The following is a 16,582-nucleotide window of genomic DNA, read 5'->3' as shown; positions in this document are numbered from 1 at the left end:
AGCAATTGGGGTTAAGTAACTTGCTCAAGGTTACACGGCCAGTTATTATTTCTGGGTGTGGTGCTGAGTATCTGAGCCCGGATTTGATCCAGGTCATCCCGACACTGGAGCCAGTGCTCTTACTCGCTGAGCCACCTGGCCGCCCCTAAGCAATTGGGGTTAAGTAACTTGCTCAAGGTTACATGGCCAGGTGTTTCTGGGTGGGTGCTAAGTGTCTGAGCCCGGGATTCGATCTCCAGGTGTTCTCAACACTGGAGCCGGTGCTCTTACTCGCTGTGCTACCTGGCCGCCCCTGTCAACTGACTCTTGATGGACTGACCGACACATTAGCCGTGTGATCCCTGGACAAAGTCATCTAACCACTTGAACCTCAGTTTCTCCATTTGTAAAATGGAGGTAATTACAGCACCCACCTCACAAGGTTGTCGAGAAGCCCCAGTCAAAGTTTGTCATGTTTGTAAAGCCCTGTCTATACTCGAGCTAATAGAAGTATTAGCTCTGATTGTGATTATGAATCCACAGGGGCCCTGCTCCCCAGTGCCAGCAGATGGCCAGGTTCTAGTGTGATGATCCATAGGCACTTATATATTAAGTGCTTACTATGGCCCAGGGGATCTGGTAACACTGTGGAAAAGGGAATTTGCGTATGACTCTTTAGAGTGGAGCTTGGAAAAACAAGTGGTTTATGAAGGGATGAATCTGTCAGACTTCAGGTTAGCCTACATCAGTGAATATCTATCACTTGACAAGCAATTGTTAAGCAGCTGCTGTATGCCGGGTAGTGGTGGGATGCTATCTCAGACCAGGCTGGATGATCAGGGTTGTCTTTACTCGATTCTAAGCCATCTGGATATTTCTGTCCTAGGTCCAGCCTTCCACACTTTGTTTTTGTTTTTATGATGCTTTTTAATAATTTGAGCTTCACTTGGATGAACAAACATTTGATTTTTCTCTCCCTCACACCTCTCCTCCCTTAAAAAAAGAAAAACAAAACTCTTGCTACATATTTATCTACATGTACTTCTATATCTATGTTTATCTATCTAGTCTAGAAAAACAAATTCATCAATTGGACATGTTCAAAGAAGAATGTCTGGGCATCTCTTCTGTATCCTGAGTGGGCTCCCTCTCTGTCCAGGGTTATGGGGTATCCGTCCATTTCTCTGGATTTCTGACTGGTCACTGTGTTGATCTAAGTTCTTAAGCCTTCCCAAGTTGCCTGGGAAGATTTGCTTGGTCCAAGAGGGCAGAACAAAAATAGATTGGGGGAACTGGGGAATGTGGCAGAGAGGAAACTCTTGGCTCAGTGTCACAGAATGCTGTCTAACAGGGGGAGCTCTCCTGGGTGGATCAGGTTGCTTTGCGTGGAAGGTGATGAGCTTCCCGTCGATGGAGACCTTTAAACAGAGGCTGTAGGATCCGTTGTGGGGGATGATTTTACAAGTGAATCTTTGTCCAGGGTGAACTCTGGAGGCCCTTCTGATTCTCTGATTCTTGGATTGATTTGGTTCTTTGGGAGAAAGCAGTACAAAGAGCACCAGCTGTGAAGGCAGAGGACCTGAGTTCAAATTTTACCTGGGTTACTTTGGGCACGTCTTAGGATCAGAGATTTGGAAAGGGAAAGGACCTTTTAGAGGTTTTCTCCTACAATCCACCTATTTTACAGGGAAGGAAACTGAGACTGAAAGATGCTGAGTGATTTGTCCAAGGTCAGTGTTTGGCACATAGTAAACAATAATAATTTAAAAGATACTTGTTATTTATTAACAAATCCTTGTTGTTTGAGTAACTTTGGCAGTCTGGATCTGAACCCAGGTCTTCTGACTTCTCTCTTCACCTCTGCAGGGCTCACTTTCCCCTCAGTAAATTGAGGAGTCTGGATTTGATTTGATTTGTTTTAAGGCCCCTTCCTGATGCTATAATCTTCTGTTATTATTATTATTATTTGCGTTTATGGAGGGGGATATGTAGGGCAATTGGGGTTAAGTGACTTGCCCAAGGTCACATGGCTAGTTTTTGTGTTAAGTGTCTGAGGCTGGATTTGAACTCAGGTCTTCCTGACTCCAGGGCTAGTGCTCTATTCACTGTGCCACCTAGCTGCCCCTGATCCTATAATCTTGAGCCTCTGCTGGAGCAAATCCAGATCTGATTTTCTTTCCCTACCCCTACCTCCTTTCCCCCCCCCCACTTCCCCCCCCCCCTCCCCCCCCCTTCCCTCCCTCTGCCTCCCCTCTCCCCCACCTCTCCTTCCCCACCCCTCCTTCCTCCCCACCCTTGCCCTCTGTTTTCCTCCCTGGCGTGTTTGTACTGTTCAGATGTAGACTTTGGCTCATCGATAGGATGCCAAGGTTAAGAGCCATTGAAAAGGGGTTTTTCTTTAACCAGCCGTGTTTCTTGACTCCTGCCCCAGCTGCCGCAGCTGCCTTGGCTGTGCCTGGAGGCTGGGGTGGTCCTGGCCCTACTTTGGGGCTTAAAACCTAGAAATAGGAGCCTTGAACTTTAGAGCATGAAGGGAGCAGGAGGGCTCCTGGACCCTCAGCTCCCAACTTGTGGTCTAGGGGTTGGGGTGGGAGGGAGGGCACCATAAATAATATCTCACAGATATAACTGATAATTTTAAAATGCAGATGGAGCTGAGGGTCATAGATTCAGAGCTGGAAGGGACCTCAGGGGCCATTTCATTCAGCCTCATCATTTTACAGACAAGGAAACTGAGTCCTGATCAGGGAAGTGACGTGTCCAACTTAACCGGTGACAGAGTCCAGATTCGAACCCGGTCCTTCTGCATGCGAATCCAGGGCTCTTTCCCCTGTGCTACACTGCCTTTGTTTATTCACCTATTCATTTATTTATTTATTCATCCCTTTATTTCTTTACTCAAATAGCATTTTATTTTCCCCAGTTACATGTACCACACTGTCTTAATAGTAAGTTTTTATCATTATGCTTTTTCTCAGTCAGTACAATCAGCAAGCACTTGTTCCGAGCCTAGTGTGTTCTGGCTGCTGGTATACAGATACAAGAGTGGAAGCATCTTTCTTGTTCTCGTTGTTCAGTTGTTTTCAGTTTGTCTGACTCTTTGTGGCCCCATTCGGGGTTTTCTTGACAGATATTGTAGTGGTTTGCCATTTCCTTCTCCATTTTTTTTTTACAGATGAGGAAATTGAGGCAAACAGGGTTAAGTGACTTGCCCAGGGTCACACAGCTAGTAAGTGTCAGAAGCATAGCTTGAACCTGAGACTTTCCAACTACCAGGATAGCTGACCCTATCCTGCCTCTAGGCAGCTCTGGATAAGGGGTTGAGACAATTCCCTCCCAAAGAAATCTCCCCCCCCCCCCCCCCCCCCCCGCCCTTAGACTCTAAGGCTCCAGTGGGCAGGAGCATGTCTAGTTCCTAGGGAGAGAGAGAGCTTTGCACAGTCGGCTTTTGCTAGGATGAGACCCGATGGGTCTTCCCACATTCTGGGGGGGGGTGGGGGCGGGGGGCGGGGATCCTTGGCCCTTCACTGGGGAAGCTTTGGAAGCAGCTTTGTGAATTGGACCCAAGGGAGGTGGACCCTTGAGCTCCCTCCTCCAGCCTGGCCAGAGTGACCTCTCTCCAGGTCTGATAGCGTGTGGTCACAGAGTGCCAGATAACCAGCGCTTCCTCAGTGTTTCTGATTTCATGACATTTGCACTGCTAGACATCTTTGTAAGTGTTTCTACTTCTCCAGCCTTGGGGGTAAAGCTCTTAACTGTGCTTTTGTGGTGTGTGTGTGTGTGTGTGAGTGTGTGTGTGTGTGTGTGTGTGTGAGTGTGTGTGTGTGTGTGTGTGTGAGTGTGAGTGTGTGTGTGTGTGTTTATAAGGCTCACACCTTAAGACCAGGACCATAGATTTGTAATAACAATAACTACAGTAATAACTGACATTTACATGCATGCGAACACTTTTCATACGTGATCTTATCTGATCTCATTTGTACCACAGCCTGGGGCATTAGGTGCCATTATTATTATTGCCATTTTACAGATGAGGAGACTGAAGCTAGGAGGGATGAAGTGACATATCTAGGGTCATATAGCTAGTAAGTGTCGGAGGCAGGATTGGCACTCAGGGCTTCCAAGCTTCAAGAGCCTTGGCATCCTGCAGCCCCCACAAATGAAGATGAGACTGAATATAAGGGAGTTGTCCAAAGTCACTAACACAGCGAGCGACAAGGCCAATAAGCGTTTATTAAGAGGCTGCCACGTGCCAGGCATTGTGCTAAGCCCTGAGGATACACAGAAAGGCAGAGGATGGTCTCTGCCCTCCCAGAGCTTACGGTCCAAGGGGGACAAACACCCAAACAACGGCACGGGTGAGCCACTGATGGGGAGACACAGAATAACCCACAGAGGGAGCGGCTGGCAGCGTCTTCCTGCAGAAGGTGGGATCTGAGCCAAGACCAGAGGGAGGCTTGAGAAGCCCATCTAGGACCAGGTTACAACAGCCCATGCCTAATGGAATGCTGTTATCGTGTGGGAAAGGTTCGGGTTCTTCCTGCTTTCCTGCTGATTCCTGGGAGACCTTGAACAGCCCAGCTGACTCCCAAAGGCTTTGCATCATCTTCAAAATGCAAAAGGACTCCTGGGAGGAATCTACAGGCTGACCCTTCCCCCACTCTGCCCTTCCTAGACCCTGGGAAGTTGGGAGCAAGAAGGGCAGGGGCCAGGGCTGCCCCTTGGGTGGGAAAGACCCCAGGCCTGGGCTCTGATGCCCGCTGGCTTTTTAACTTGGAGCCTGGACAGCTAGGAGGTCTCCATGGTGGGGGCTATGGGAAGGATGTGGTTCCAAGACCCTCAGGACCTGGGTTCAAATTCCAGTTGTCCTACTTGATAGCTGTGCAGCCATGTGTGTGGTCTCATTAAATCTGGCCTGTGGGGCCCCTGCTAGATCTGGGATCCCACAGCCTTCACTGGCTCTTTGTTTCCTGCCCCGTGACTTGAGGGACTTTAAGGCCTTACCTACGATTACTAAAGTAGAGAATGAGAGCCCTCTTTTCGCCTTAGGGCCATAAGAACAGTGGTCATGGCAGAGCATGGCAGAGTGGAAGGCGCAGTGGGCTAAAGAAAGAACATGCAATCATAGACTGCAACTTTCTATAGCCGGCTGTGCTACGGGCAGCTCGGTGACCTTGGGCATGTCCCTCCTTTGATGCTGTTGTCTTCATCAGTGAAATGAGGGGCTGCTCTGGAGAGCTCTAAACTCTACTGCAGTTTGTAATCCCGATCCTGTGACCCAGCCCTGTCATGTGCTAGGTCAGGGGGTCAGCACATGCTCCTCTGGGAGACACAGTGCACAGAGCATTGGCCCTAGAGTCAGGATGACCTGAGTTCAAATCTCACCCTAGACACCTACTAGCTGTGTAGTCACACGCAAGGCATTTCTCGTTTTTCTCATCTGTAAAATGGGAACGATGACAGCACCTACCACCCAGGTAAAGTACTTTGCAAAGTGTCACGTAAGGGAGATAATTTAGAACAGGAAAGGATCTTTGAGCACGTCTAATCCAATCTCTCATTTCATAGTTGTGGAAACTGAGGCTCAGAGAGAGGCCAGGGGCTTCTGTGAGGGCACAAAGGTGGTAAATAGCAACAGATGGCAACTTAATCTGGGGTTCCTTCTAGACTGCAGAGAATGTTTTTAGTGGTAGAATTGCTTGAGATGGAAGGAATCGAGGAGAGCCGGTGACTTTGAGCCAGACTGCTTCATCTCTCTGGGCCTTCCTCAGTCTCCTCCTCTGAAATGAGGGGCACAGCCTCTCTATGGCCCTTTAGGGTGCCTTCCCCTAAGGCTAAGATTCTATAATTTCTATAATCAGGAAATGAAACCAAAGTGAGATTGACCTGTGAACCTTTGTTCTGTAGGAAAAGCACAGACTGGTTTTTCAAAAGGTCACCCTTCAAGCACATTTGCTTGGTTTCTACAGCTAGGGAGACAGATTCTCCAGGTCTTGACTGTGACTGGGAGACTTCTAAATATCCTTCAGTGACTTTCAAGCTTGGTGGTGAGAACTTTTGTATTTTCTGTTGAAATCTCCCCAGAAGTTTGACCAGCTTTGTTGAAGGCCGTTCAGCTCTGGATTTAATTCCAAATCTCTTTGGCAAGACCAGCCTCCTCACCTCCCTGGCCTCAGTTCCCTCGTCTGTGACATGAACAGGGCTGGACCTTCGAGGTTGTTCCAGCTCTGACAGTCTGTGGATCTGAGTCTGAATGACCCCCAAAGAAAGAGACAATCTGTAGCAATTGCTGGGTTCCCTGGCCAGAGAAAAGGGCCTGAATCCAGTCTGTATAGTTGAAGGCCAACTCTATGCAGCTAGATGATAGACATTCCTAGAGTGCTGGCCTTAGAATCATGGAGATCTGGGTTCAAATCCCACCTCTGACACTCAAAGATTTGCGAAGCTGGGCCAGTCTCTTGGCCTCTGAGCCTCCTGGGATGGTTTGTCAGCCATCTTTGTCTTCATCCCTGGTATTTGGACCGAGGCTTGAAGGTGACATCTTGAGACCTGATGGCCAGTGGGAAAAGCTATTGGAAAGGGGGCAGGGTGCTGTAGCTATCTATAGCCCTGCCTTTCTCCCCAACTTATGATTTCTGCATTAATTTCATTTTGTTTTGTATCCCTGACAACTAACCATGTACTGAGTAGGTGCTTAATAAATGCTGAGTGGAATGAAGATCAGGAATCATAGATTTGGAGCTGAATCCCTCATTTTACAGATGAGGAAACTGAGACCTAGGGAAGATACATGACTTGGCTAAAGATGCACAGTGGTAAGTGTCAGGGGCTATATTTGAACCCCAGACCTCTGACTCTAGATTCAGAATCCAATTAATCTCAACCCACAGGATTACTTCATTTCAAATGAGATCATTTACCCAAAATGCTTTGCAAAGCGATCTTAACATGCTTTGTCAGTGTAATAAAAGCTGCTCTCCATCAAGCCCTCTTCTGCTCTTCCCCCCAAATAGAAAGGACAGGAGGGCACATTCTTTTTAAAAAATAATTTTATTTTTCTTTTTGGTTCCAAATTCTCTCCCTCCCTCTGCCCCTTCCCCCAGCCATGGAGAAGGCAGGATGGGTATGTTCTAATAGCAAGTTGAATTTCTTGTTCTTGGTTACCAAGGCAACACCAACTGCTTCGAGCCTGCTCTTTCCCTTATGTTAAATCATAACTTTCTGTACTTCATTTATTCATTCTGGTCAAGCTCCTACTGTGTGCCCAACATGGGCGGGCTGATTCCCACGCCTCCCAATGTTATACAAATCCTGCTACAGCTTCTTTTTTTATCTAACAGAAGTCAACAACCATAGAGCCTTGGGATGTTAGGGAGCGTTTCGAGCTTTGGTTTCCTTTGCAGCATCCCAGAGAGTCGGGTTAAGACAATAGCACCAGCAGCTCACGTACATCTCCTTGGTTTGTGAAGGATTTCCCCTTCCGTTTTAGGCTCTTCCGAGCAGGATGGATGCGGCGGAATTGGACAGATTGCTGACTCCCAGGGCCATCGGTAGAGAATTCTGCAGTATTCTGCGGATGGCGTCCTGTCAGGCAGTGCCTCACTGGGGGGTAGCAGTGGGGGCGGGGCGCTCCCTCCCTGCAGTGTCTTGGAAGCTGGTTTTGTTTCTAGAGCTTTTGTTAATTGAGGAAGGATGGCACAGAGGCCTCTGACTGGGATACTTTCACTCCTAGGCTGTCTGTCCTTGAATGTATGACATTACCTTTGTGATGTTGGGTGGGCAAGCCACCAAGGTCCCCTCCTTGGGTGTCACCTGTGAAAGGAGAGGGTTGGATTCCATGGCCTCAGGTTCATTCTAGGGCTAGACTGGGACCAGCCTGCCTCCCTCTCGGGAGCCCCAGAGCACATTCACCTGTTCCTTTGACCTGCTCCCACCACCTGCTTTTCCACCTGGGTGCCTCTCCACATAGACCCATTACCCAGGAGCGTGATGGTTTCCAAAACTCGCAGCTGCTCTGCTGCTGGGGAAATCTACACACAGCGTTTGTCTTTTTCTGTTAAAATAACAGAACAATAAGGAAGTTAGACATATTTGAAAAGCCCTGCTTATGCTGGCCTTGTGTGGAATGTGAGGAAAGGCCTCTCCCCTTCCTGGGACTCTGTTCTCACTGTCTAAAGACAGCCCCGCCCAGCCTTTCTCTTCCTCTAATCTCAGGGCTGGGGTGGGCTGAGTTCTGTCTCTAGTCCTGCAGACCCCAGAGTGAAGCTTTGCAAACCAAGGCCCAAGCAGAGGCCAGGAAAGCTCTGGGCCTGGATTCAAATCTCCATCCCTACCTGTTGGCATCTGGTCATTCTCTGCCTCCTCTCTCTCTAATCTCCCTCCCTCCACCAGTCATGGCTGACTCGATGCCCTGGACTCCGGCCCTTCTGAGCTGCAGTGATAATGCTCCTGTGGTCTCTTGTTACTGCTACCCTTTAATTCTTTCTGGTCATTGGCCAGCTGTGGAAGGGGCCAAACCTGGGCACAAGGCAGAGACAGGCATTCAGGCCAGGGCCCTGGGGAAGCTTGGGGTGGATCTAGACAGGAGAAAGTTCAGACAGGCAGGTGGGGATTCTGTTAATTCCCGGGCTTATGGTCCAGGGAGGGACAAGGGAGGGTGTGAGGAACCAGGCCCAACGTGCCCATGGAGACGTTGGATATGGAGTCAGGGCCTTGGGCTGGAATCTCAACTTTGCCCCTTGCTAACTGTCTGTGATCTCAGGAAAATCACTTCAAGTTCTGGGGGCTTCCTTTCCTCATCTGTCCGATGAGAGGGTTGGGCTAAATGACCTCTAAGGTCCCGTCCAGTCTGGGAGCCAGGTATCTATGAGATGTTGGCCTAGCCACTTAACATTTTTGTGCCTCAGTTTCCTCATCTGTCAAATAAAAGAACTTGAAGGAGCCGGTCTCTGAGGCCTCTTAAAGTCCTAGATATAGGTTCCTATGATGCTACACCTTCCCCCCCTCAAGGAGATGGGACCCCAAGAGGAGATGCTCTCCTTTAGACTGAAGGTCCCAGATGAGGACTTGGTTACCATCTGGCTGGCACTTGGGGGAGGAACATGATCAACCCTTGAAGCCTTCTTGTCCCATGCCTCCTCCTCCCCAGGATCCAAGGATTGGGCCTGCCATTACAGGGCTTTCCTGGAGGGTGCCTCTCTTGCTGACTGTACTGGCAGTCACCAGTCTGATAGGGGGAGCTATCAGATTCATTTATGAGCAGCAGTGCTTAGAAGGAAGTGGTGACCTGGGGCACTTGTGGCCTGGGAAGTCCCAGGGATGGGGGACCCTTGGGCCCTGGGAGAGTGAGATCTCCACCTCTCTGAAATGTAATTCTTTTTTTTGCTCCTTCCTGTTTAAAAATAAAATACTATTAGTTTACAACATTCAGTTCCACAAGCTTTTTAAAAATCTAATCCAACTTTCTTATTTTTATTTTTATAATCAATTTATTTATTTACTATTAGTTTACAACATTCACTTCTACAAGCTTTTGAGTTCCAAATTTTCTCTCCATCCTTCCCTTCCCCCCCCCCCCCCTTCCCTCTGCTTCCCCCATGGCGGCCTGAAATACGATATAAATTCTACAGATACCTTCACATTAAGCATCAGTCAAGTTGTAAAGAAGGATTATAACCAGTGGAGTGAATAATGAGGGAGAATAAAACAAAACTGAAAAGAGAGAGAGCAAGCAGCTTGTTCACTCTGCCTCCAGACTCTCTAGTTCTTTCTCTGGATGTGGACAGCCCTTCCCTTCAGGTGTCCTTTGGAGTTGTCTTATCAGCTTGCATTGCGGAGAGGAGCCCAGTCTTTCAAAGTCAGTCGTCACAGATACCATGTGTCTGTGATTGTGTACAATGTTCTCCTGGTTCTGCTCTCCTCACTCAGCATCAGTTCGTATAAGTCTTTCTGGATTTTTCTGAGTCCTCCTGCTCCTCATTCCTTACAGCACAATAGTATTCCGTTACATTCATCTACCACGGCTTGTTCAGCCATTCCCCATTGGATGGGCATCCCCAGTTTCCAGTTCTTTGCCACCTCAGAAAGAGCTGCTATAAATATTTATACATATGGGTCCTTTTCCCACTTGCATGATCTCTCTGGGATACAACCCTAGATGAAACATAATTCTTTAAGCATAACAATGTGTTTTGTAGATAGAATTCTGTACTGGGAATCCCAGAGCGCCAGGCTGAGTGGATGGTCACTTCCACTTGCTGATGCTTAGAAGTTATGTGACTCCTTAGTCACTGTTTTCCTCTCTGAGCCTCACTCAGTAATCTGTAAAATGGGAATCATGGTATCACACCCACACCTGGTGCTTGTCAGAAAAGCATTTTCTAACCATGAAGGCCCTTTAGAAACGTGAGTAATTGGTATGATGTGGCTGGCAGGAATTGCTGGTGCCCGTTCATTGCCTCGGGATAAAGTACAAATCCTTCACTGTTTGACATGGAAACGCCAGACCTTTTCAGGTTTATGGTATGTTCCTTTCTTCATACAATCAAATCAAATGAGCTAAGCCAGGAAAAGCATTCCTTAGACTGTGAGCCCCTTGAGGGCAGGCCCTGCCTTCTGCCTTCTCTGTGCTAAGCTGTAATTCTTTTGGCTTAAAATATACATCTTCATCTCATAGTTCTGCTGTCTCCTGATCATGACTTATCTACCCCCTAGAAGACTGTAATCTCCCAGAGGACAGGGTCTGTCCCCCTCCTTTACAGTTCGGTGCAGGGCTTAGTTTGAGACTAGCTATGTTGCAGCTTTGCAACCAATGGTGAAGGCAGTGTCTATGGTCCAGAATGCCGGATGGACTTAGGATCATTATTAATGGTGCCTGTGGGGTCCCAGCCCAATGTGGTTCCCAAGGACTTAGCACATCTTCTTTTGTTTTTCAGACTCTTATCAATTGGGCAAAGTTCTGAAGATGCTTCCGGAGGAGAAGAAAACCGTAAGTCACTTCTGTCATGAAATAGTACACAGGGAGACCTTTTGGGAAGCTACAAAGGCTTTTCTCACCTATGTGGCAGGGGGTACATGGGGAAGAATGCCAGGGTTGGTGTCCAAGCATCTGGGTTCAGTTCCTGCTACCAATGTGCAAATCACTGAAGCTCTTTGGGCACCATGTTGTTCATCCACCAAAGAGGGCACTGGAGTAGATGACCTTGGTTCTCTGTTCTGATGGTTCAGGGAGCCACTCCACTTTTGGGAGGGGGGGTCACAAGCTAATCTGGGACTCCTCTACTCCAGGGGTAGAATTCACCTTCTCTCTTGCCTGGGAGTTTCCCAGGATAAAAACAAGTGGCCTTGACCCCTGGGACTGTCCCAGGCCTTCTCTCACTTCCTGCACATGGCCTGGCATCAGTGTCTCCTTTACTACTGCAGTAAGGCCAGGGTGTGGAGTCAGAGGACCTGGGCTCTTACACTGACCACCTCTGTGACCTTGGGCAAATTACTTCACCTTTCTAGCAGGCTTTTCATGGGCAAGATAATTTAGATGGGCTCCGAGGCTCCTTGCAGCTCAGCCTCTCAGGACCTGTGACCCATAGGACCATAGAAAAGCCCTGTAAACTCTCTGGACCTCAGTTTCCTCACCTGTAAAATGGGGGTCTCTGAGGTCCCTTCCTGCTGTCAGTCTATGATTCTTTACATTTCTAAGGTTCTTTCAATCAGTGTTCATTTCCAAAGTACTTTCCTCATAATAGCCCAATAAGGTAATGTCAGCATGAGGATTCTCTCCATTTTATAGATGAGGAAACTGAGACCCAGAGGAATTAAGGGACTCAGGATCTCAGCTTTAGAGCAGGAAGGGACCTCAGAGGGCATCTGGTTCAGTCTCCTTTAATTGATGAGGAAACTGCACTGAGCCCCTGGGCTGCTGTGAGTTGCCCAAGATCAGCTAGGTGGTATGTGCCAGGAAGCAATATTAGTACTCATGTCCATTCACTCTTGAACCTGTGACTTCCAATGAGCAATTTCCCCTCTCCAGGCCTCATCTGCCACAGGGGGAGTTGAGCTCTGTCCTCTCAAGCCCTTTCCAGCTTTAATTCCTTCCTGCTCAGCCTTAGTTTCCTTACCTGTAAAATGGGTGAAAGGCTGGGTTGGACCAGTGGTGATACTTGTCAGTATTTATATAACGACTCAGAATGATCACAGCCCGTGTCTATGTTACCTCTTTTGGTCCTCAACAACTTTGTGGAGGAGTGCTTTTAGTATGCCCATTTTACAGAAGAGGAAATTGAGGTCAGTTCCCTGGGGTTATGGGTAGGTTTCTAAGGCAGGAGTTGGAGTCAGGGAGTCCTGAGTTCAAATTCAAAGCTCCATCTTCGATGCCTCCCAGAGGCTCCTCCCAGCTTTAAATCCCTCTGAGCTCAGGGGGTAACTAAGCACTTCCTGCTTCCCATAACATGGTCCTTGTCGCTCCTTCCTCTTCAGAACTGCTAAGAGCCCCCTCCTGGCCGGTTTTAAATCCTCTCAAATGTCTACTTCTCCAAATGAAATCTTTGGTTCTTAATACTAATTTGCATGTGTGGGTGAAGTCCCCAGAAGGCAGCTGCACTGGGGAGTCACCTCACCATTAGTGAAGTTTTCTTACAGCCCCAAATAAGAGAGAGATTTTCCCCACCCACTGTGTCCATGCCTCCATCTAAGCCTAGATGCAGGCAGGGCGAGTGAGATGTGGATGGAAGCTGCTGTGGCTGGAGAACGGGCTGCAGACTAGGGTTGGCCTGGCCTAGAGCTCTCTTCTGTATTCTCCCAATTTCCTCCATTCAGGCTGACGTTAGCCCACTTTTGGGCCTCTCAGTGCCCTGGAAGCCAGACCTGGGCCATCCACTGGGCAGTGGCAGGCTGTAAATATGACTCTTTCATTTCCTCTTTGGAGACTGGGGGTAGGGGACCTGCTGCAGCTTGCTTTGGTAAAACAGCTTTATTGCCTTAATAAATCTAGGGAGAGGAGTGAGAGGTTGGACCAGAGCCCCTCCCCCCACCCAGAGCACTGGCTCTCCTCTGAGAATGGTGTGGGGGCTGATGGAGCCTCCCAATTAATGTGCCTTGGCTGAGGGCCTCAGCCAGATGAGAATGCATTCAGCCTCATCCAGGCGTGAAGCTTTAATTTACAATTAAAATATTATGGGCACATATTTTAATAAAGATGATTCATGGGACTAGACTGAATCCACACTCCCCGAGATGGAGATGAAGCCAAGAATCTGAAGGGGGTGGGGCAGATATCTGAGTGGCAGAGACTTTTGTGCAGAAGGGGGTTTTAAGTCTATAATCCAGGGTGCAAAGGGACCGGCTTGAGCTTTTCTGTTTGGCTCCGGAGTCTGGGGGCTGCTATGGAGAGGTTGTTTCATTTGGAGTTGGACTCAGTTGTTTCTCCAGGACAATTGCTTTTATTTAGTTATTTTTTTTCAGGGCTTTAGTTATATTATTTTTACCTTTGATTTCCTTGGTAAGGATCCTCCTTCTACATTCCTAAAGCACCAGGAACTGTGCTAAGAGTTTTATGATTGTTTTCTTATTTGATCCTCACAATAACCCTAAGAAGTAGGTGCTTTTATTATCCCTATTTTACAGATGAGGAAACAGAGGCAGGCAGAGGTCAAGTGACTTGCCCAAGGTCACATAGCTAGGAAATATCTGAGGCTGGATTTGAATGCAGGGTTTCCCGACTCCAGGCCACTGGGCCACCTTGCTGCCCCAAACAGCGATGATCTGCAAAGATAGCTACAACATTCTGAGGAGGAGTGGGTGGGCGGGAGAAATGAAGAGGCCATTTTCTCAATTTGGCCCTCAGCAGTAACTGATGCCTGAGTGTTACCATTAATGCAGTAATCACTCTGGGGCTAAGGTGCTTTCTTCACTGGGATAGAGCAAGGTATTCATTGAGGGGCTCATCATCATTAAGACTTTAGTCTAAATTTAGCCAATTCTTTCCATGTGAATCTTCAGGCCCAGTCTGGGGGAGGCAGGCAGGCTGGGGTGGGGTGGGGGGGAAGGAAGAGGCCTGGGATCTGGGGAAACACAGAGGCTTGCAGGTAGTGGACAAGACTTGGTGAGGGCAGCTCTCCCTTGGCCTATTTCTGACTTTTAAGCATCATAATATTTTAGTTCCAATTAGACAGACAATCTAGAATTTGGGCAGAGAGCAGATGTAATAAAGGAGGGCACGGAAGCTTTTGAGCAGTATCTGAAGGGCTGTCATGTGGAAGCAGATCTGCAGTATTCTGTTAGACCCCAGGAAGCAGAACTGAGAGCAGTGGGTGGAAATTACAGAAAGGCAGTGTTTGGCCCAATTTAAGGGAAGACTTCTTAACATTTTGGGTTTTCTAGTTAACCAGGACGGGTAGTGAGTTCCTTGTCCCTGGAGGTCTTTAAGCAAAGAGGAGGTTGTAGAGGGGGTGGGGCTGGGCTCCTGTTCAGGTCTGCATTGGCTTGGATGGCCTCTAAGATTGTGTACTTCTGTGCCAACATGAAGCAAGTGTGAGGGCCTGTTAAGTAGTGCCTCCTGGGAGGCCTCCAGCCTGGAACCTCTGAGTAAGGAGACCACGTAGGAGCTTTCCAAACACAAGCTTTCCTTCCCTTCCATCCATGCCGTGTGATACTGAGTGAGAATTCTAAAGGGCAATGAGCAGAGTTCTCCATCCTCCCACAGTTCCTGATCTTTTCCCCACCCTCACCCCCAATTCATTTTTCCCACTTGAGATTTTGTTTCTTTAGCAGATAAACTTAACCTAAGCAGAAAAATAAAGCCAGCTCAAACCCAGCATTTCACAGAAAAGTACCAGGCTTAGAAGAATGTCAGGATCATCGAGAGGGTTTTTTTGGTTTGTTTGTAGAATTTTTGAAATTAGGAGTTTAACAAGGGTCAGCAAACCCCCTAGGACTTCTGTGTCCTGCCTATCACCCTCCATCCCCTGGCTTCAGCTCTGGTCCAGGCTTGCCGAAGTCACATTTGGTCATTGTAATTTCACACCATCAGTTTCAGTTGGGGGGGGGGGGTGTTTTTTCCATTTCCATTGTTGTAGGGGTCATTTCTATTTCCTCCCCCTACATCAGTTCATGTAAGTCTTCTCACGCTTCTCAGTAATTTCATTTCTTATTGCACAGTCATATTCCATAGAACTTGGTTAACCATGCTCTAGTTCATGGGCATCTGCTTTCTTTCCAGTTATACTGTTAGCGGGTCCAGCCAAAGTGCTGGGAGCCTTCCCAACCCTTCTGTAGATATGGCAGATGTGGGCAGAGCACATTGACTGGACATCAGTTCTCCCTCTCCCCCTCCCCTTCCCCTTCCCCTTCCCCTTTCTCTTCCTGGTTGGCCTATTTTCTTTTCTCCCCTCATTTATTCCTTCAAAGGCACCCTTTGCTCATCCATTCATTCATTTATTCAGTTAACATTTATTAAAAATACCTGCTGTGTGCTAGGCAACTTCAATTCTTTGAAATTCCATTTCTCCTGGTATTGGCCATACAATAGCTCTGGAAGATTGGTATGTAAAAAGATGGGCCTGTGTTCCAGGGAGAAACTTGGGGTCATTAAGAGAAGATGGCAGCTTCCCTGAAGCAGTCCAGCTGGATGTCCCCTCCCCTCTTCACCCCAGGACCCAGCTCCTGGGTCCATCTGCTTCCTCTGTCCAATCCAATCAATCAGGAAACCTTTGCTAAGCGTGTGCCAGGTGCTGGAAATACTTGTTGGCAGAGACAGCCTGCACACATTATAGGTATTTTCCCCAAGTATGTTTTGGGGAAAGCCCCTAGTTGCTGGGGAGAATCATGCAGAGAACATGTTCTGTTGGAGAACAGCTGGCTTTGTTTATATTTGTTTGCACATATCCCCCCATTAGGTAGTAAGCTCCTTGAGGGCAGGGGACTGTCTTTTGCCTCTTTTTGTATCGCCTGGCACATAATAGGTGCTTAATAATGTTTGTGGATTTATTATTCATTTGAGTGGAGACTAGAAGGGGTTCCAATTGGCTGAGGTGGGAAGGGAGAGCACCTGCTGTGAAAATCACACATGCCTGAAGCATTCATTCCATTAGACAGCCGTTTCTTTTGCCCTTTTTGGTGAACTTCCTTCTTAATAACTATTTCTAAGCATCTTTAAAATGAATCTTAATTATATAAGAAAAGTCATTAAACTGTTCATACTTTTTATCCCATAGATTTCCTTAATGAATGTATTCCCTGAGGAGGAAGATGACAGAAAGAAAGGTTCCATCTATAATGAAATATTCATCATGGTAAACTTTGTGGTTTCAGAAAGAACAAAACCCAAACTGCAAACAGAGTTGGTGCCTAGGGACTTGGGTGTGGCTGGGCCTGTACCTGAGCCTGTACCCTAGGCTTCACAAGCTGTGGGGGCTGGGAGGGCTGAGAAGACCAGAAGCCCCAAAATGAATGAGAGAGAGAATCTGGCCAGAAAATAATGGGTGGATGGAGCACGTACAGATATCCCCTGCAGAATCAGAGGGGCACTTAGTAGGTGTTTGGCTTCATGGACATGATGGAGGAGCCCAATGGTGCAGTAGAAAAGGCACTAGATTTGAAGGGAGAGGACTTG

At 47.8% G+C, this 16,582-nt stretch overlaps 1 protein-coding gene across 4 annotated transcripts in view; it reads left to right on the top strand.

Moving 5' to 3' along the window:
- Positions 1–16,582, top strand: part of SNX10 (sorting nexin 10) — a 64,848-nt gene that overhangs the window by 21,057 nt on the left and 27,209 nt on the right. For 3 of the 4 annotated variants that reach the window (XM_069088679.1, XM_069088680.1, XM_069088681.1), the window contains one exon: positions 10,914–10,966. In XM_069088679.1, coding sequence (XP_068944780.1) covers positions 10,943–10,966 — 24 coding nt within the window. In that variant the 5' untranslated portion in view covers positions 10,914–10,942. Of the gene's footprint in view, positions 1–10,913; positions 10,967–16,184; positions 16,263–16,582 lie in introns of those variants that run through there. The other variant, XM_069088678.1, reaches the window with a different exon arrangement.

The sequence above is a fragment of the Petaurus breviceps genome, unplaced genomic scaffold, assembly GCF_028583685.1.
Source record: "Petaurus breviceps papuanus isolate PSGF00001 unplaced genomic scaffold, PetGlider_PUasm1.0 185, whole genome shotgun sequence".
Classification (NCBI taxonomy): domain Eukaryota; kingdom Metazoa; phylum Chordata; class Mammalia; order Diprotodontia; family Petauridae; genus Petaurus; species Petaurus breviceps.
Note: the sequence above shows the minus strand (reverse complement) of the source record. Positions and strands in the feature narration are given on the sequence as shown.